Raw genomic sequence first — 20,349 nt, 5'->3', positions numbered from 1 at the left:
GAAACGTAGCAGCGAGCGAGCCAGCGGACGGGCCAGCCAGGCTCAGGCTCAGGCTCGCCGCCCGGCCCGGTCCCACGGGACTGACAGAGGAGCAGGCAGACGCGCCGCGGGACATTCGCATCGAACCGGCAACGCCCGCCGACTCGGCCAGGATCCGCCACAGTCGGCGCCAGCCTCACCTCCCCCGCCCCCACTCGCCAGAGAGACGAGGAGCAGCAAGCAGTAGGAGTAGAAGAGGACACACCCCCACACACATGAGAGGAGAGAAGAAGAGAAAAATCGATCGATCGATCGATCAAACGCTCTTCCGTCCTTCCTCCTGCCCACCGCCGGTGGCCCCCACCTCCCTTTCTTACTGCTCTCCCGCCCGCTATAAATACCGCCTAACGCGGCGCTTCCTCGAGAAGCCAAAACCGCGCCGCGCAACCCCGCAGTCCCCACCGGCGCCGCCCCCGCCGCCGCCGCCTCCGGGGCGCGTCCCCGCTCCCGCGCCGACGAGGGCCCGGCATTGCCGATCGGACCCGCGCGCCGCTTCCTTCACCCCCCCTCCTACCCCTCGCGCACGCCGCCGACGCCGCGTGCTCACCGGTACGGCCCCCCGACTCTCCGATCCCTCCCCTCTACCCGCGTCTCGGTTCGGTTCCTAGTAGATCCGTGGGCGCGCGAGATGCATGCCTCCCCCGTGCCGTCCGCTCGCCGTCCGGCGCACGACGTAGAGTTCACGCCGCGGGTTTTACAGTGGTTTTTGGGGTGGTTCCCCGTTCCATTTACCCTTTTTTGTCCGCGAGTTCGTCCGTATCGTGGAGAACTAATTTCGGTAAAAAACAACGACCACATCAGCCGTCGCGCGCCTGCGGCGTGCGGCCGATTCCCGACGAGTGGATTTTCCCGGGGGTTTCCTTGCCGGTTTTGATCCGTTCAGAGTTACAATCTTCGAGTTGTTCTTAGCTATGCGGACAAACGAAACGAGCGTTTCAGTCTGCGGTCCATGTGCATGTGGACGCGGAGAGGGTTCCATTTGGATCTGCATGTCCATTTCCCAGACCGCAGGTTCCCTCCCGGAAATACTCCTATATTTTATTGCCTGCGTCAGTTGTAGTGTAGCACAGTGCTCCTGTTTCCATATCCTTGACGCAGCCGATCTGCCGTGCGTGCGTTTTTATGGCAAAAAAAGTTTGATCGCCTCCAAACATGGCAGCTTGAGTTGACGTGTTTTCTGACTTGTAAGGTGAGCTGATGAGCTGCTTGTTCTTCGCCAAGTCGTGTATGCAATAATTTACCCCGTCCCGTCCTTTCTTTTGGTGTAGCACATCCGTTCAATCACTCCTAGTATTACTAGTAGTAGCAGTACCAACTCCGGGTCAAAGTAAATGCAATCTTCTGGACAGATTTTCCTTACGACGGTTCACGGTTTTGATTCATCTCATCTCTGTTTCCCATGGAAATTCTGGGCACGGTTACTGATTCTCTCAAGGTTCTGTGACCAGCTAGCTGATGGATCTACTAGGGAACCCTTTCAAGGGGGTCGTCGCCGATGTCAAAGGGAGAGCGTCTTGGTACAGGGACGACTGGGTTGCAGGGCTCCGAACTGGCTTCAGGTGAGTTTTGTTTGGACTTTCGACAGACCAAACAAGATCATCTGCAGCCCAGTCGTTGGATTTTTACATGTATAAATTGCATCGCTCGATTTGCTTATGCTTCTTTCCAATGTTTGCCAGGATATTGGCACCTACCATGTATATATTCTTTGCCTCCGCACTCCCTGTCATCTCCTTCGGAGAGCAGCTGAGCAACGAAACAGGTTAAAGCTTGCCCTCTTAATTACCACAGTACAATACAGCACATAAGTTTGAATGCCACACAATCTCTAACAAGAACGAGGTGATCTATTTCAGATGGTATCCTGAGCACAGTTGAAACTTTGGCATCTACGGCGATATGTGGGATAATACACTCTATTCTTGGAGGGCAGCCACTGTTGATCGTTGGAGTTGCTGAACCTACTATTATCATGTATACGTACCTTTACAAGTTTGCCAAGAAGCAGCCAGATCTGGGAGAACAGCTATATTTGGCTTGGGCTGGATGGTAGGTACAAGCATAGAGTACACCCAATCCTGTGATAGCTTCGGTACCGTATACATAAATGCTCTCTGTGTCTGGTTGCTGTTGGCAGGGTCTGCATTTGGACTGCTATCATGCTCTTTCTGCTGGCCATGTTCAATGCTTCCAACATTATAAGCAGGTTCACGAGGGTTGCAGGAGAGCTTTTTGGTATGCTTATCACCGTCCTCTTCCTGCAACAAGCTATCAAGGTATGCCCACGTGCAGCAAATCGTAGCTCTTTATTTCTGCCCTGCTGAAAATGCCTAATACGGGACCCTGTCTATTGCAGGGAATTGTAAGCGAGTTCAGTATGCCCAAAGATGATGAGATTTCTGACCCCAGCTCACCCATATACCAGTTCCAGTGGATTTATGTCAATGGCCTACTTGGTGTTATATTTTCCATTGGCTTGCTGTACACTGCACTGAAGACTAGGCGTGCAAGGTCATGGCTGTTTGGGATAGGTTGGTCACACGTTTTCTGTTCCTCCCCTTATCTTGTTTTATCTATAGTTTAGTGCAAACCGAACTCCCATGTTACCCCACACATCTTCAAATCAACGACATCCTTTCAACTAGCACTTAGGATTTTTTTTTAATCCTGGACAGCACTTAGGATTGGGCCTGGTTCAGGCCCACTCTTGACCTTAGACTAGGCCAACCATGGGCTCATTTGGGGTTGGATTAGGTCGGATCAACAGTGGGCAATATTAATCTGGGCTTCGGTTGTCCTATTTTCTTTGGAACACTTGGTAGTAAAGTTGGTGAGATTTCTCAAATATAAAATAAAAATAGGGGCAGTTTTAAAATTCTGTTCCTTCAGCGGTTGAATATCTTTGTCTGTAGTCTGAATCAGCTTATAGCTGTTTCCACAATATAATATATCACCAGGGAAAATCATATATAATGCTCTAGTTCTATATTATTATCCATGCATTCACCCATTGATCACCACGCCTTGGAGTTGCCATTTGCAGGATGGCTTAGAAGCTTCATTGCCGATTATGGTGTACCACTGATGGTGATTGTGTGGACAGCATTTTCATTTGCACTACCAAGCAAAGTCCCTTCAGGAGTGCCTAGGAGGCTCTTCAGTCCACTTCCCTGGGAGTCAATCTCACTGAGACATTGGACCGTAGCAAAGGTATAACTCATCAAATTACTTATGATTCTAGATGTGTAAATATTATTTATGGTCTCTAAGCTTAGTAAAGCTTATATTGCATGCCATAATTCTGATATTTTCCTGGTGTTCACTTACAGGATTTGTTTTCTGTCCCTCCAACATATATATTCGCAGCCATCGTGCCTGCTTTGATGGTCGCAGGACTTTATTTCTTTGATCACAGTGTAGCTTCACAGTTGGCTCAGCAAAAGGAATTTAATTTGAAGAAGCCTTCGGCCTACCATTATGACATTTTGGTACTTGGATTTATGGTACGTGCATCTAAGTCATTCCGTCAGATAATGTGTTTGGGGGGGGGGGGGGGGGGGGGCTGCCCCCCCTGCCTTATGGAAAATAATGAAAAGATTCCCCTCTCCATCTATCCTGAGATCTGACTGCATTTTAGCTCCAAATTCTTATTTACCATGTCGTGTTTCCTTTTCTCATGGTATGTTAATGGTGCAGGTCCTACTATGTGGTTTGCTTGGCATTCCTCCATCAAATGGAGTACTTCCTCAGTCCCCAATGCATACCAGAAGCCTTGCTGTCCTCAAGGGGCAGGTTAGTGAAATGCAGACTGATCTGCGCCATATGCTACGGTCTATGGTAGTCAGATTTGCTTACCCATCTTCTCTTTTTCTGCCAATTTAGTTGCTACGCAAAAAGATGCTTCAAACTGCCAAAGAGGGCATGTCAAACCGTGCGAGCAGTTTGGAAATATATGGCAAGATGCAGGAAGTGTTCATCCAAATGGACAGCAACATGAATGTGAGTCTTTCAGTCTGTTATCGTACTATCTAATTTCCCCTTCTTGTTGTCCACAGCACCTTAGTTTTTTGTAGCGAATGTTACTGCACCAGGGGGGGCACCGCCTCTCATGTTTTGCAATTTTGTGGTGATTTTTTTTTGGAGAGAGCATAAACTAGAGGAAAAACCAAAATGACTTCTAGGCTAAAGTCATGCAGTTGCTTCTGCATCCTTGATGTTTTCATGCATTAGTTTCTTTTCAGTAAATATTTGAAATTAATATTTTCTATTAACTTTGTAAGGGAATATCATAAAGTATTCCCTCCGTTCCTAAATATTTGTCTTTTTAGAGATATCAAATGGTTAGCACATACGGATGTATATAGACATATTTTAGAGTGTAGATTCACTCATTTTGCTTCGTATGTAGTCACTTGTTGAAATCTCTAGAAAGACAAATATTTAGAAACGGAGGGAGTACATACTCATATCGCTGAACTGCAGGCTAATTCTGTTGACAAGGACTTGAAGAGCTTGAAGGATGCTGTGCTGCGGGAAGGTGACGAAGAAGGGAAATTGGCTGGAGAATTTGATCCTAGCAAACATATCGAAGCACATTTGCCTGTTCGCGTGAATGAACAGAGACTAAGCAACCTGCTGCAATCATTACTTGTTGGTGGGTGTGTTGGAGCCATGCCGGTTATCAAGATGATACCGACTTCGGTCCTCTGGGGTTACTTTGCCTATATGGCCATTGATAGCCTACCTGGGAACCAGTTTTGGGAAAGGTTGCAGCTTCTGTGCATTGGAGCAAGCCGACGCTACAAGTAATGTCTATTCTGCATCTGTTCATCTCATCTGAACAAATCAACTTGCTGTGTGCTTCCTTTTTGATTACACAATTTTCGTTAAGACACAGGGACTATGATTGCACTAACACACAGTGTTTTAACCTTTGCAGGGTCTTGGAAGGCCCCCATGCATCTTTCGTGGAGTCAGTGCCTTCAAGAACAATATCTGCCTTTACGGTCTTCCAGTTTGTGTATCTCCTGATATGCTTCGGCATAACATGGATACCAGTAGCAGGGATCCTCTTCCCGCTGCCTTTCTTCATTATGATTCTCATCAGGCAACACCTACTCCCAAAGTTCTTTGAGCCCAATGACTTGCGGGAACTGGACGCAGCTGAGTACGAAGAACTTGAAGGTGTCCCACATGAACAAACACCGGTACGAGTTCAGTTTGGGTTCTCGGATAAACTTTCTATCTGTCCAGATTTCGTTTCATTCTCTGCGACGCCTCAAGGTGCATTGTCATCTTTTGTTACTCTGAAACTCTTGGATCATCACGCAGGAGGAAGATGGCTCAAATTCAGGAAGCTGTGACAGCAGAGACGACTCTGAAATATTGGATGAGCTCACAACAAACCGTGGAGAGCTGAAGCACAGATCCGTAAGCCATCCTGAAGAAAGGCACCTTCAGGTAAACAATGGCATGCATATATAGCATGCAGTACCAACAAGTGCACGTCGAACCGTAGCTATTATATAGTGTGATGGCTCACAGTCTGACCTTCTGCTGGCTTCACATAGGTCCAGCCAACCGATTGAACTTTTGAGCTGTTTTTTCTTTTTTTACGGAAGAACAAGTACCGCGCATATCAGTAGATGCTTCTTTTGTGCCTGTCATGGGCAGATTTCACGGGCGCAAATTCATAATGTTCCCGTCGTGAGTTCATCCTATTCTACACCTTCTTTTTTCTTCTGGGAAAGAGGGTTTTTTTCATTTTGATGCCATCTATCTGAATTTGACAGTTTCAAACTCCCCCGTGCAGGTCCACTCAAATGCAGTTCAGCCAAGCGTGTGAAGATGGAAAAAACGTCCCGAGGTCCGAGGCTATGATGGTGATTCTGTCAGAAGTGTATATTATGGTGAAGCCATTGTTCGTTTCCGAATACGCCATTGTCCAGTAACGCGCATGGTACTGTAGCTAGCGCTTATCCGATAAGCTGTGATCGTGTACGCTAGGAAGTAAAGCTCAGGTGATTAGCAGTGAGAGCAGACTGAAGAAAGTGTATTGGATATGGAAGGGGGAACTTGCCAGAACAGTACTACTAGTAATGGTTACAAGTAGGCAGATTAGCCCTTTAGGTATTGCCAAGACTGTTGCTCTGTGACCTGTGTAAAAATCTAGCTTGCTCTGCCTGAGTGTAAAGGGGTAAAACTTTGCTTGAGAAGAAGTAAATCTTCCGCGTGTCCTGGCTGCATTTTGGTGCCTTTGTTCTTTTGCGTACTCACAATTTGTTTCAACTCGAACGAAATTGGCCTGGTAATTTTTGTAACCAGAGTACACAATCAGGAAATCCAACAGGTCTACAGTGATCACTGATCAGCAAGTCTGAGCTCCACATCTGCAGTCAAAGCGGCCTAGCTTGCACAAGGTAGGCACAGGAGAACGCAGACGGCGGCGAAGCAAAAGCAGTAGCACCATTTCTAGGCTAATGTACTGTAGCGCTGGATCTGGTCCCTTCATTCAACACCCAAGGGCTGCGATTCGCTCGAGGAGCTCAGCGTAGTGCTCCCTCCATTCCAAAATATAGTGCGCCCGCGTTTTCCGAGGTTCAACTTTGACCATAAATTTAACCAACGAGACCAACTACGGCGGGAGAAAAAAATTATATAATTGAAAACTTCTTTCGAATACGAATTCACTGATATAATTTTTGCTCCCGCCGCAATCGGTCTTGATAGTTAAATTTACGATCAAAGTTGAAGCACGTGGATAGAGGAAGCACTGCATTGTGGAATGGAGGGAGTACTTGCGGTTTGGCGCGGCAGCCTTTTGGCGCACACGCGTCGCCTGCCGATTGGTGCCATACATCCACCTCAGCATGGAGGCCTGGATGCACCTGGTCTTGGTACGCCGACGGCGGGCGCACGAGCCACGTACACTAGAGAGCAGAGCAGTGGTTCCGGTGCGGCAGCAACACCGAGCCCATCCACTGCACTCGCGAGCTTTAACGGGGCGAGCTCCAGAGTCCAGACCAAAGCAAAGCTAGGAAGAGGCAGCGCGCTGACACAGAGAAGACGGGCCCCAACCCGCCACGCCGCAGCGCAGGGTTCTCCGTCGTCGCCGCCGGCAAGCTTCCGACCGACCCGCGGTCGAGATCGCCGGCCATGGACTCTCCAGCTCCGTTCATCTACTGCCCCCCAGCCGGCGACGCCGACGACGCCGGTACGTACGGCTTTCCGCGCGCCCCTTAGCCCCTGATGATTGCTCGCTCCCACCCTCAGTTGTTTGCCCCCTCTCCCTCTGGCCCCTGGCAGCGTTCCTAACGGCGGCCGTGCGCGCGTGTCTGCAGGCGAGGAGGCCCTCATCAAGGCGGCCATCGACGGCAACCTCGGCCGCCTCAAAGGTAGCCCCTTCCTCTTCCACTGTGCCTTTTCCTCACCCCTGCCTAGTTGCGTGCTTGCGTTGTGTTCGCGGGGTCCGAGATTGTTGTTCAGGCACGCTGCATTGCTCTGTTTCGATGCGTCGCTCAGTTATCTTGCGTAGTACTGTAGTTACGGTGTCCACCGCCTTCCAGAACAGTTTCCTTCATATTCTGTACCGCGGTCGGATGTTTTACTCGCAACAGTTTGTGACCGTATCCCTTCAGCTCTGTGGAATGTAATGTTTCGCTAGCATCGACTTCTCTCAACAGACACATATGCAGATTCAGTTTAGATGAATGTGTGACGGTATAAATGTGCAAACTTTGGATGAAACCATCTGATTGTCAAGTAGTACATAGTATAAATTTACAGTCTAGTCAATTGCTCTAAAATGATGTGCTGTCAAGTATTTTCACTGGGTGACTGTCCAGCAATTAGTGTGTCAGATCATTACGTGTTGCCCATTTCACTGTTCACTTTTTTTTTTTATCTTGCGAGTTTGTCTATTGGCTTCTTCAATGTGATCATGTCTACTTCTGTGGGAAGGTATTGTGAAGCGTCTTACCAAAGGAAATGGTGACCGGTCCGCGATTTTTTATTTCAACACCGATGGACTCTCTGTGTTGCATATAGCGGCATGCTTTGGCCATCTGGATATTTGCAAGTATTTGGTGGAGGAGCTCAAGGGAGATGTAAATGCTCCTGGATATGGAGCAGCTCTAGGTCTTTTTCTATCATTTTCTTCATTTTTTACATTGGTGTTTGCCAATTGCCATGTCAATGTTTGTAAGTGTGAGATCTACGGTTGTGTTGAGGATGTGCTTTTTATTACAGGTGCGACTCCATTTATGGTGTCTGCTCGGTCTGGTGATGTTGCTGCCGTCAAGTATTTTCTTGATCGCGGCAGTGATGTAATGAAAGCAGATGACAAAGGACAAACAGTTCTCCACCATGCTGTGGCTGCAGGTTCTCCCCCCTGACCACACATACACATGATTTCTTCAAGCTGGTAGTTCTACTACTACTAGTTAATAGATGTTATGGTTAAACATGACTGATGGAACCATTTCGTTTACCACAGGATGCTGAAAGGTAGCAGAGTTCCTCCTTTCAAAAGGAGTGCCGGTCGACATAGACTATGGCCGTAGAACACCAGCCTATCTGGCTGCTGAAAATGAGCAGGATAAGACATTGAAGATTTTGTTGGACTACCATGCAAACGTACATGGTCTCCGCTTTTCTTATCTCCCTCGATTCAACGTTAATTTGCACAAATAGTTTTTCGTTCAGTATTAGGATTTGGATGGTCCACTTACTATCTAATCCTCTGAAACACTAAACACATCAGTATTATATGATTGTTAGCTTTTAAATTTGGATACCCTTTTCATCACAAAATAAAATCTTGAGTTATCATACCACATGTGTTTCTTAATACACTATACCTTCTTTCACCCTAATGTCATTGTCAAAGGTATGGGAAATCCTCTGTGTATGGCTCTTGTTTACCGTTCATTGAGGTGCATGAAGCTACTCATTAAGGTGAGAACTCTTGGGATTGATTTTTTATTGTTATGTTGTAATTTTGCCCACTCCATGGTCTCTGTCATGCTTATAAGTTGATGTATATGGATATTTTGTTGCACAATCCTTTCCACAGGCTGGTGCAGATGTTAATTGCAAGGGTTGTGCTATGACTCCTTTATTGTTTGCTACGTGGCGAGGAGGTTATACCAACTACATTCAGTTCCTATTGAAGGCTGGAGCAGATCCTAATATTCCTGATGATGTATGTTTTGTATTTTTAATATTTTTTTTCTGACAGCTATGCAGCATATCACCATTTTCTATTAAATCTTCTGCTGATAATATTATACAGCTCTTCTTATTATGTTCGGGAGTTATTTGGGCATGAGTTTAGGTTTGCTTTATGTCGTTGACTACGCTAATGGGAAATCGCATTTTTGCCTAAGTTGGCTCGACCTTTCAACCAAATAATCCATATCATTTAATAAATAGACCTATCAGGGCTCCTCCTATAATGAAATATTAATTAGCCTCAGCGCAATTGAATCTTGACCAGCGGGGTGAGACCACCGCACGTCCACCACTAGGATACAGCCCAATTTGCAATTGTCTATCTTTAGACTTGTCACTTTCTGTTGATTGTCAGTTAGTGAGTTCTTATTGAAGAAGTATGCCTATTCTGTTCCAGCATATATACATATACCCTTCTAAAAATGTTGGTACTTGCTTGTATCGAACAAGTTCGCAACATATATCGATGCATACTTAACAGTTGACCAGATGCTGAGATCTCACAATTCTGGGTAGCAGCATTTCTCAAATGTACCCATGAAATAGACAATAAATAAATTTACTTTTTGTTTAGTTTACTTTATGTTCGTCATCCCTGCTGTTGGTATTCTGTTTTCATTCTTTTACTCCAAGCACCTGTTTATATTGATGCCACTATCAGTTGAAGAACCTGCTAAAAAACCACATGTAAAGCTACTTCTCCTCGCGTTTTATCTATTTATTTAATGGAGACTCAAGTGGGACACCACAAAATATTTTTTGCTCAAATTCCTGTCATTGAAACCTTGTGTTGGCAGTTTGAATTGCTTAGAAAATTTGAAAATGCTTGCTGGGTAAATTCCCTGCTGATACATTTGATTAAAAATATTACTTAGATCCTGCTTCTTTCTAAAAAATACTATTACATTATGTAATGTTCATGTTCTTTTCGTATATTCCAAATGTTTCCCTTCTTGAATGATGTTGTTAAATTTTAAAATAAATGACAGTTACTTTTTCTTATGTTTCCCAGTTGGGTAGGTTGCCAATAGAGTTTGCTGCGGTGCGTGATTGCAAGGAAGAAGTTGAAATGTTGTTTCCTTTGACTTCCCCAATTCCAAATGTCCGAAACTGGAGTATCGAGGGAGTAATTTCTTATGCAAAAATTGAAGAAAAAAAGCCAATGGTATGTTATTTTCTGTTCTTATGCTGTTTTCGTACTGAATATTGTTTGAAAGGTAAACCTTTAATTGGTTCTTCAGCACTAAATTTGTTCATTAAATGTTATTATTAATTGTGGTTACTATATCCATGATACCATATGTACATTGAGAGAATGTCGACTTATTTATGGGGGTAATCTCAGGTGTCCCAACTTGGGATAATCATAAAAATTGTTTTTAACTGCTGACTAGCTCAGAACAAACTACAAACTGTCATTTAGAAGGGCAATATGATCGTGCTGAGACATCTGGCCCTGGTCTAACAGTAGACATCACGAATCCATGTGTGGAATGCACTATCAATTTGGTAACAGAACACAATAATATAAACAAACCCTCTACTGTAACAATGAATATAAAATGCTAACCACACTCAGGTTTTCGGGCTGAATAATTGGTAAAGATCATTGAGTAGAAGAGTCCTCTATTAATGAGCATTAGGAGTCTATTGATGGCTATGCAATCAAGTATGTCACCTGTGGATTGGATGCATTGATTCACACCAATTAATTGGAACATGATAAAGATCCCACATCAATATTTTGACTGTATATCGAGTCAGACTGTTACCCTTTTTTTTTCCAGATAAAATTGTGACCATTTGTTATGGGAGGATTTGTATCTATTAGATGCCTAAATACGCCACCGGTTGCTTATTAGCATTATTTCTGCGAGGCCAAAACTAATCTCTATCAATAAACGACTCATATTTAAACCTTACCTTACTTCTGGTGAGGTAAGGTGGAGCATCTTAAAAGAGTTCATTCTATTAACTGCCATAAGCTTATGTTGTGTAGAGAATAGTGAGATGCTTGAGGATGGTTCATAGTTATGGTATTATTGATACTATACCATGGTTGGAAAATACACCAGCATCATGTAAAGGGTGTGCTTCGTTAGCATCTAGTCTAGTAATAATGTCACATGAACACTACATTTTTAGTTCAGCACAAAATTATCTTGCACTCTTTTCTCGTGACTAAATTCTTGATGCCTGGGCAAATGCTATCTGTCATGTATATTTCTGAGTCCTTTTTTTTATCGCATTATGTACCTAACAGGCGAGCACATATGTGATGTATTCTCCTTGGTTCTTTCCGTGAAAGAAGCAACACCTTGTTCTGTGGCCCCACCTGGTGTTTTGTAGATTCTAACATTGTTCTAACTTTGCCGACAACATTCAATGATAAAGAGAAGGACGGTTGTACAGCAGCATACTTCTTTGAAGTAGAGAGCCTACTGTTCCTCATTTTGAGGATACTTTTTATATACCTATAGCTGCAAAGGAGTCCCTTTAGGACCTTGACGTTTTGGTTTGATTCAAATAAAACCTGGCACAGCTAATCTCTGAACCAGTGAAATATTTGCCCCTTATGCCGGTTTGGAAGCTTAAATTTGGACTGCAGCTGAACTTTGAGCTTCAGAACCAGTAAAGGATTTCTTCACTCCAAGGAGCATGTGCAGTAGGCATTGCAGCATAATCATGTCAAAGAGATAGCCACCTAGACACCAAACTATTAAGAATGTTGAACAAAATGTTATTGCATTTCTCTGGATACAAATTATCATAGTAACTGATGATTATTTCCAAAATCCACTCATTCAATTCATGTTTCATTATGTGTTATCTAGGAGCAAAAGCACGTTGAAAGAAGAATGGCTTTCTTAAAGTTACAGGCTAATATGGGATTCAAGCAGAAGGAGTATAAGTTGGCATCACAGTTATATGGTTTGGTAAACCTCTTTCACTTAACCTGTCATGGTTTAGATAGTAAGTTTTTTCTGTTAATGGGAACCAATTTAAGAGCATTTTGTTTTTTACTAGTAACTAGTTTTTCTTACTATACTCTATTTACATTGTTAACCATTTAGGATATCTAACTATTTTTAATGTAAATATGAGCTTTGAATGGCCCCAAAACAGAAAAGGTACAAGGTAATGGATAAATGAACAGTGATTTGACACTGATTTGAATTCGATCTTAACTGACATATATCATGCATAGTAAGCAAATTTGACATCAGTTGACAAACCACTTTGACATTATTTGCACATGTCAAACTTCGCTGATGTCTTACATCTCCAGAATCCCTGAGAAGTTATTTTTTCTTCTTGGCTAATATGAATATTTGATGTGGTTGTCTACTGTTTCTGTTAATGTGTTCGATGTAATGTCTACTTAGGATTGTTGACTACGTATCCAAATTGACCGTAGATGTAAATTGAACAAGCCAATCAGTCTAGTAAGAGAACGTGTTCGATAACTCCATTCTGCAGTATTACTGGGTAGTAAATTAGTAAAGTTTTTAGACAGTTTTCTGCCATTCCATGAATAAGCGTTAGAATAAAAGAAACTTTATGCCATCATTTTATGTTGAGAATAATATTGCATGACCAACTTTTGAGTGTAGGCAATAGATCATGCAGAGAGTGCAACACTGTATGCAAACAGGAGTGTTTGTAAACTGCTCATGGGTGATGGTGAAGGTGCTTTGTCAGATGCTCTCAGGTGCAGAATGCTGCGTCCTGATTGGGCAAAAGCTTGCTATCGTCAAGCTACAGCTCACATGCTACTCAAGGTGCCTCTAGCTTGCCGGGTGTCTTCACTTGTGACTTATTTCATATTGATCTTCCAGTCTGGTCACATTCTTTGATCCCCTCTGCACCAGGAGTATAAACAAGCCTGTGATGCTCTCTTGGATGCACAAAAGCTGGATCCTGGGAATGCTGAAATTGAGCGTGAACTACGGTAACCTACTCTCCTACGGTTATCTCTTCTGAATATCTTCCCGATACCAGTATAGTCTTAGGTTGGCTCGGTACGGGTGTGTTGTCACACTAACTGGCGCTGCATGTGCTGATGGTTGTTGCTTCCGTGCCCTCGTGTTGTACACTTGTACTCCTACTTTGCACTTGTCTAGGTATCGCTAGGTCCTTCCCGGTTTGGCGTTCCTTTGGTTGTGTGTTCTTTGAGCATTGTATGGATCGTGCCATCTTTGGCGTGCAATCTTCTATATTAATCAATACATGCAGCAGTTTTGTATGGTTAAAAATTGATTTTAGATTGGCGAAGTGATTTTATAGTGATGGGAAGCAGTAGCACACTAGACTATCACGGCAAAAGCCACTAGTGCAATTCCTTAGACGCCTCTGAAGAGCTTCTTTTGTTCGTTATGTGCCACTTCTGTCTCAGTCACGTATAGTGTGTGAAACAGCAGAGAACGTCGTACCTCTCTCGAGGCGACGGTTTCGTGTTAATATAGGCAGGGGCATATCCCTGATAAGCATACAAGTTTGTTGAGATTACATCTTGAGGTACAAGGAAAGTAGAGATAAGATACACATAAAGAGATTACAACCATATACTCTAACTAACCTAGACCGAAACTTATCTCAACTAAACCGGTGTGTGGTGCGCCCCTTGAACCTGAACATTATATGGTTTAACACCCTCCCATAATCACAACTTGGACAAGTTGAGATTACGCTTAAATTCTTCAACACCTCTGGTAGGCAAAGCTTTAGCGAAGCCATCTGCAACTTGGTCTTGAGACCGAATGAACCGAATATCCAGCATTTTTTCTGCAACTCTTTCTCTGACAAAGTGAAAATCTATTTCGATATGTTTTGTTCTTGCATGAAATATTGGGTTAGCAGAAAGATAGGTGGCACCCAGATTGTCACACCATAAGCATGGAGCCTGTTTACTATGTATCCCAAGCTCTTTCAGTAATGACTGAACCCAAATAATTTCTGCAGTAGCATTTGCTAATGATTTGTATTCTGCTTCTGTGCTGGATCTAGACACAGTAGCTTGTTTCTTAGCACACCATGAGATTAAATTTGGACAAAAGAACACTGCAAAACCACCTGTTGAGCGTCTGTCATCAAGGCAACCTGCCCAATCAGAGTCAGAAAAGGCACTTACAAGTGTTGATGGTGACTTGGTGAAGGTGAGTCCAACACTGAAAGTGTTCTTGACATATCTAAGTATGCGTTTTGCAGCTGTCAAATGTACTGTAGTGGGTGCATGAAGGAACTGACATACTTTGTTCACAGCAAAAGAAATATCAGGCCTAGTCAGAGTTAAATATTGCAGTGCACCAACCATACTTCTGTACCTGGTGTTATCCTCTTGATTCAAGAGTTTCCCTTATGTTAAGGATAGTTTCTTAGAGCTGGATAGAGGTGTTGGAGCTGCCTTGCAACCTTGCAACCCTGCTCTTGCTACAAGATCAGTGGCATACTTCTCTTGGGACAAGTGAAGCTCATCTCCATTTCTTTTTTACTTCAATGCCAAGGAAGTAGTGCAAGTCTCCTAGATCCTTAAGAGCAAACTCAGAGTTCAAATCCTTGAGGAGTGCTGAAATAGCTTCATCAGATAAGCTTGTGACAATAATATCATCAACATATATGAGTACAAATATAGATGTATTTGACTTGTTGAAAATAAACAGTGAGGTGTCAGACTTGGACGGAGCAAACCCAAGTCCTTCAAGCTTTGAACTCAACCGAGAATACCATGCTCTAGGAGCTTGTTTTAATCCATATAGAGCCTTGTCAAGCTTGCATATGTGGAGGGGTTTTGTCTGTTTTCAAACCCAGGAGGTTGTTTCATGAACACTTCCTCTTCCAGAACACCATGAAGAAACGCGTTCTGAACATCTAGCTGGCGTAGACTCCATCCTCTGGATACAACAATAGACAAAACGAGACGAATAGTAGCAGCTTTCACTACATGACTAAAAGTATCCTCATAGTCTAGACCGTACCTTTGCTTAAATCCTTTTGTAACTAGTCTAGCCTTATAACGATCTATGGTGCCATCAGATTTCTTTTTAATTCTGAAGACCCATTTACAATCTATAACATTTTTACCTTTGCCTTGACGTGCTGGAACTAAGTGCCAAGTTTTATTTTTGTGGAGCGCCATGTATTCATCTTCCATAGCCTTCTGCCACTTTGGATCGCCTAGAGCTTCTGCAACAGAGTGTGGGATATCTGGTTCATGTGAAACACAAGCAAGTCCAAACTTTGCTAAAGACTTGTATTTTTTGGGTTGAGTTACTCCCCTCTGAAGCCTAGTGCGAGGTGGTGAAGAAGGATCCGCAGAAGATCCAGCGCCAGGAACAGCTGCAGGCTCGCTGGGCGAGGACATGCAGACCAGATCTTCTGTGGCCGACGCACGTGAAGCTGAAGAAGAGGGTGCCGCAGAGGATCACGATCCAGCAGGGGGCGCATGATTTTGCAATGATTGCGCTGGTGGGACAGGGGCTGCAGCGGGATCCACACAGGAATCAGCGCCCGTATCCTGCCGTGATGGGCGCCGCACGTAGCAGCGCGTGTCGGGGCCGAACCGACCAGGTGCGGGGCCAGACGCGGGGCCGGGCGCGGGCGGCTGCAGTTGGCGCCGTGTGGCGCTGGTGGGTTGGCGCGGAGCGGCCACTGTGCGGTCCACCGAGCCGCTGGTGGCGTGGGGCGACGTGGGGCTCGGGGCAGATCGGTCTGGCACGGATCCCGCGGGGGCCAGGGTGGCAGACTGGCGCAGAAGCGATCCCGAGGGGGATGCGCCTGGATCCCGAGGTAGATCCGCTCCGATGATGCTGCTGTTTTGTCCAGGAAGCATAAAATGTTGATTTGAGCTGATTTCTTCACCATTTTCTGCACAATTTTTTTTCTGTTGCATCACAAGACTCAAGACCATCATTAGTAAGAGGATTAGTCAACAATTGATCATCAGTGTCTAAAACATCCCCATTGTCACGATCGGTGAGATGTGAAGGTAGAAGAAGAATCTCCTTTTGAAGAAGGGCTCCGGCGTTTGGATGAAGTTGTGCAAAAGGGAAAACAGTTTCATCGAACACAACGTCACGGGAAATATAGACACGTCCAGTGGATACGTCAAGACACTTTACACCCTTATGTTGTGGACTATAGCCCAAGAAAACACACTGTTTTGATCGGAACATGAGTTTGCGGTTGTTATATGGCCGAAGATTCGGCCAACACGCACACCCAAACACTCGTAGAGATGTGTAATCAGGTTTTGTATGAAGGAGATGTTCTACTGGAGATTCATTGTTGATGACTCTACTAGGCAACATGTTTATGAGGTGGACTGCGGTGAGAAAAGCCTCATCCCAGAATTTCAAAGGCATAGAGGCAGCAGCAAGTAAGGCTAGGCTGACCTCAACTATATGCCTGTGCTTGCGCTCGGCTGATCCGTTTTGCTGGTGAGCATGGGGGCATGACACGTGGTGTGATATACCAATTTGCTGAAAAAAGGAGTTGAGGTTGCGGTACTCCCCTCCCCAATCGGATTGGAGAGCTAGGATCTTGCAATCAAACTTTCTTTCTACTAGTGCTTGAAAGTTGTGAAAAACTTGAAATACATCAGATTTCTTTTTGATGAGATAGATCCACGTGTACTTGCTATAGTCATCGATAAAACTCACGTAGTACGTGTGTCTGCCAACTGATCTAGGAGCAGGACCCCAAACATCGGAAAAAAATGAGCTCAAGAGGTTTGGTGGAGACGCTTGTAGACACAGGATAAGGTAGTTGATGACATTTAGCACACTGACATGAATCACAAATTGTTTCACGATCTCGCTCACCAACAAACGGGAGCTTATTCTTTTTAAGCAAATGTTCAACTAAAGAAAAAGATGCATGCCCTAATCTATCATGCCACCGTGTTGAAGAGACTTTGGTGACACCATAGGCTTGTTTATTCAATCTCCTAAGCTCCGGAATCAACGGGTACAACCCTCGAATGCATCTACCTCGATACAGAATTTTCTTCGTGACCTGATCCTTGATCAAAAAGAAAGACGGATGAAACTCAAGGAATACATGGTTGTCAATGGCAATGCGATGAACTGAAAGGAGATTTTTCGAAGCACTAGGGACATGCAAAAATTTTCTTAGACGAATATTTCTATGGGGGGGGGGGGGGTTAAGCACTGAATGACCAACGTGGCTAATGCTCATACCTTCTCCGTTGGCAGTGTGAACTTGGTCTTGCCCGCGGTATTTCTCACGAACTGTCACCTTTTCCAGCTCGCTCGTGATGTGGTCAGTTGTGCCACTGTCCACATACCAGTTCGTGTCGATGTCGTAGGAGCCATCAGCAGCACCTGCAACTTTCTCATCTTGTGAGGATTCGCCATCATCTTCATAGCGATACCAGCAGTCGCGGGCGGTGTGGCCTAGCTTGCCGCAGATTTGGCATCGCGGCGCATCAGGGTTGGTGCGAGGCCTGCCACCACGGCGGCCCCTGTTGTTGTTGTTGGAGGGCCGCCCGCCGCCGCCGCCACCACGAGAGGAGTTGCCACCGCTGCTGTTTCCGCCTGATGGCGGCTTGCCCTTGTCGCGCGGAGGTCCACGATAGCGTGAACCGCCACCGCCGCGACCGCCGCCACGAGAGACCATGTTAGCAGATGACTTGAAGCCCCCGCCCGAGTTGTTGTTGTAGGGGGCGAGGCGCTGATCAAAGTTGCTCATCTGAGCGTAGAGGTCGTCGATGTTGATGGTGTCGGTGCGCGCGTCGTTGGCGGAGACGAGGGGTTGATACTCCATGTCGAGGCCGGCGGTGATGTAGGAAACAAGCTCATCGTCATCGATGGGCTTTCCGGCGGCTGCGAGCTCATCGGCGAGTGCTCTCATCTGGGCGAAGTAGGCAGCAACAGATTGCGTCCCCTTCTGCACCGTGGAGAGAGCAACCCGGATGTTGTTGACGCGGGCTCGAGACTGCGACGAGAACATGTGGGCGAGAGCCGCCCAGAGCTCGTGCGGCGTGGCGATGGAGGTAACCTGCACGAGGACCTCTTTGGTGAGAGTATTGAGCAAGTATCCAAGTACCTGCTGCCCTTCTTTGAACCAGATCGGATGGAGAGGGTTCGGCGTCTGCTCTTCTTTCCCGTCTTTGTCCTTCGTGACGAGGATCTTGACATGTTCTGGCATGGAGCCGTCGGCGTAGCCAAAGAGGCCAGCCCCTCTCAGCTGCGGTGTCACCTGCGCACGCCATAGGACGTAGTTGGTGCGGGTGAGCTTTTCTGCAACCTGCCCAAGGGAAGCCTGGACGGTGCTGGAGGAGGACGACATGGCTGGCGGTGGATGGGTTTTGCTAGATGCGATGGATAGAGGTGGCTCTGTATACCATGTGAAACAGCGGAGAACGTCGTACCTCTCTCGAGGCAACGATTTCGTGTTAATATAGGCAGGGGCATATCCCTGATAAGCATACAAGTTTGTTGAGATTACATCTTGAGGTACAAGGAAAGTAGAGATAAGATATACATAAAAAGATTACAACCATATACTCTAACTAACCTAGACCGAAACTTATCTCAACTAAACCGGTGCGTGGTGCGCCCCTTGAACCTGAACATTATATGGTTTAACATAGTGCAATTCCTTATTGAGCTGCATATTGAAGGACTTATGCAGTTCATTCCTTATGGTTTCGAATTCATGCAGGAAGGCTAGGGAACTCATGAAGAATCCTCCTGCTGAAGGTGAGCAGTGAGGGGCGTGCACGTTTAACTGCAGGCTGCAACATGTGCCAGTTCTTACTAAAACTGGAGTCAGCATCAACTTCTAATCCTTGTGTTTTATTTGAACTGAAAGACTGAAGCGTGTAGCGAATATTGCGTCTTCAGATTGCTAAGATGATTTTCTATGAGATTTTCTTGTCTGGCCCTTGGATCATAGTGGCCAGTTCCTTTACTTTTTTTCTTTCGAGAAAACGCAAAATGATTTTTGCGTTTCATTGCATTGAAAAGATGAGAGAGAGTACATGCCTCCTAGGAGGTTATATTTACAGAATCCTAGCGCCCGATCAGTGGACATCCCAGGAGTTCCTTTACTTTTGGATGAGTATGTTTGCAAGTCCAATATTCAGTTTCTGTGCAAGTCTTCTTATCTTTCATGATCACTCGGTCGCTCAGGTATACAAGTAGGGTGGATTATTGTATCTGGTTCTTGTACATTTCCCACAAATAAGAGCATATTTTCGTGGTACCACTGTGTGTCCGTCTTTGCGTCCAACCTTTTTTCCGATAAAGTGCATAGGGTGCCCGCACCGTCAGTGAAGCTTTTCGGGGCTTATGGGTGCAGGACATGATACCCGGCCTCTGTGCGGTTGAGGTTGCTGAGCAGCGAACAAGTCATGTTGGCCGTTCTCTTGGGACCGGAGCTGCTCATGCCTGCCGCTCTCTTGAATATGTCTTGTCTTCTCTGGTGTTGATGAAGCTACTGAATATGCTTGTGACGGTCATGGTCGATGCAGCGGGAAGGTGCTTTTCTGTGAATTTCCGGCGGAGTCGAAGTCGTCGGGCCGTGAGTGCGGTTGGCCATGTACGGAGATCGCCTTTTGTCGGCGATGTGCTTGTTAGAACATGATTGGTTTAATGCCAATACTTGGCTAGTCAAATATTGAAAATACCAAGACTTGTCAAACATTATTATTTTTATTATGTGAGATCGAGTAGACAACTTGGTAATCGTACCAATATTTGGTACAGTGCCAATTGGCCTGTGATATTTTTTTTGCACTAAACCAATCATGCTCCCAGTTTGTGCTGTATTTGCTCAACATAGAGTCCACCAATTTATGAATAACTGAGAGGGTCATGCATGTAACATTAGTATATCGTTTAAGGCTTAGGGCCTGTTTGGTCCCAAATAAGTCACAAACTTATAAGTCGAAAAGTGAAAAAAGTGACTTATTTTGCCAAACGGACCCAACTTATAAGTCACCTAAACTTATAAGTCATAAGTTGCTCCACCCCAACTTAAAACTTATAAATCACCTCTTTTGCGTGGGTCCCATCACCTTTACATTAAAAAACAAAATGGGAAGGTGTGGTCAGG

General features: G+C 45.2%; 3 protein-coding genes and 1 pseudogene across 6 annotated transcripts; 3 read left to right on the top strand and 1 right to left on the bottom strand.

Moving 5' to 3' along the window:
* The first annotated feature begins 396 nt into the window (after positions 1–396).
* LOC147978762 (boron transporter 4-like) lies at positions 397–6,284 on the top strand. 2 transcript variants are annotated; one of them, XM_087546520.1, is made up of 14 exons: positions 397–588; positions 1,488–1,598; positions 1,719–1,801; positions 1,896–2,088; positions 2,177–2,315; positions 2,396–2,570; positions 3,083–3,249; positions 3,369–3,542; positions 3,736–3,831; positions 3,922–4,038; positions 4,522–4,844; positions 4,979–5,246; positions 5,371–5,499; positions 5,852–6,284. In XM_087546520.1, exons 2-14 carry the CDS (start codon positions 1,495–1,497, stop codon positions 5,882–5,884), a joined length of 2,001 nt encoding a protein of 666 aa, XP_087402646.1. In that variant the 5' UTR covers positions 397–588; positions 1,488–1,494; the 3' UTR covers positions 5,885–6,284. The 2 variants fall into 2 exon arrangements, 1 of the variants encoding a protein (XP_087402646.1); XR_015618280.1 differs by lacking the exons at positions 397–588; positions 1,488–1,598; positions 1,719–1,801 and adding an exon at positions 5,610–5,745 and having other exon boundaries at positions 1,881–2,088.
* Positions 6,285–7,041: 757 nt separating this feature from the next.
* On the top strand, positions 7,042–19,472 carry LOC125531292 (uncharacterized). Of its 3 annotated transcripts, XM_087546523.1 has the most exons (12): positions 7,044–7,252; positions 7,380–7,433; positions 7,999–8,175; positions 8,287–8,418; positions 8,534–8,673; positions 8,927–8,994; positions 9,113–9,241; positions 10,283–10,435; positions 12,105–12,206; positions 12,885–13,052; positions 13,143–13,222; positions 18,955–19,472. In XM_087546523.1, exons 6-12 carry the CDS (start codon positions 8,929–8,931, stop codon positions 19,001–19,003), a joined length of 747 nt encoding a protein of 248 aa, XP_087402649.1. In that variant the 5' UTR covers positions 7,044–7,252; positions 7,380–7,433; positions 7,999–8,175; positions 8,287–8,418; positions 8,534–8,673; positions 8,927–8,928; the 3' UTR covers positions 19,004–19,472. The 3 variants fall into 3 exon arrangements, with proteins under 3 accessions (XP_087402648.1, XP_087402649.1, XP_087402647.1); XM_087546522.1 differs by having other exon boundaries at positions 7,042–7,252; positions 8,534–8,994; positions 18,955–19,471; XM_087546521.1 differs by lacking the exons at positions 7,044–7,252; positions 7,380–7,433; positions 7,999–8,175; positions 8,287–8,418 and having other exon boundaries at positions 8,559–8,680.
* LOC147978761 (ankyrin repeat-containing protein YCR051W-like) lies at positions 7,195–8,541 on the top strand. Its single transcript, XM_087514877.1, has 5 exons — positions 7,195–7,252; positions 7,380–7,433; positions 7,999–8,175; positions 8,287–8,418; positions 8,534–8,541. Exons 1-5 carry the CDS (start codon positions 7,195–7,197, stop codon positions 8,539–8,541), a joined length of 429 nt encoding a protein of 142 aa, XP_087371003.1.
* Positions 17,964–18,102, bottom strand: LOC125511807 (small nucleolar RNA Z247; annotated as a pseudogene).
* Positions 19,473–20,349: the final 877 nt, after the last annotated feature.

The sequence above is a fragment of the Triticum urartu genome, chromosome 3A (genome assembly GCF_056163025.1).
Source record: "Triticum urartu cultivar PI428250 chromosome 3A, HENAU_Tu73, whole genome shotgun sequence".
NCBI lineage: Eukaryota > Viridiplantae > Streptophyta > Magnoliopsida > Poales > Poaceae > Triticum > Triticum urartu.
This window is presented reverse-complemented; position numbering and strand designations above follow the sequence as displayed.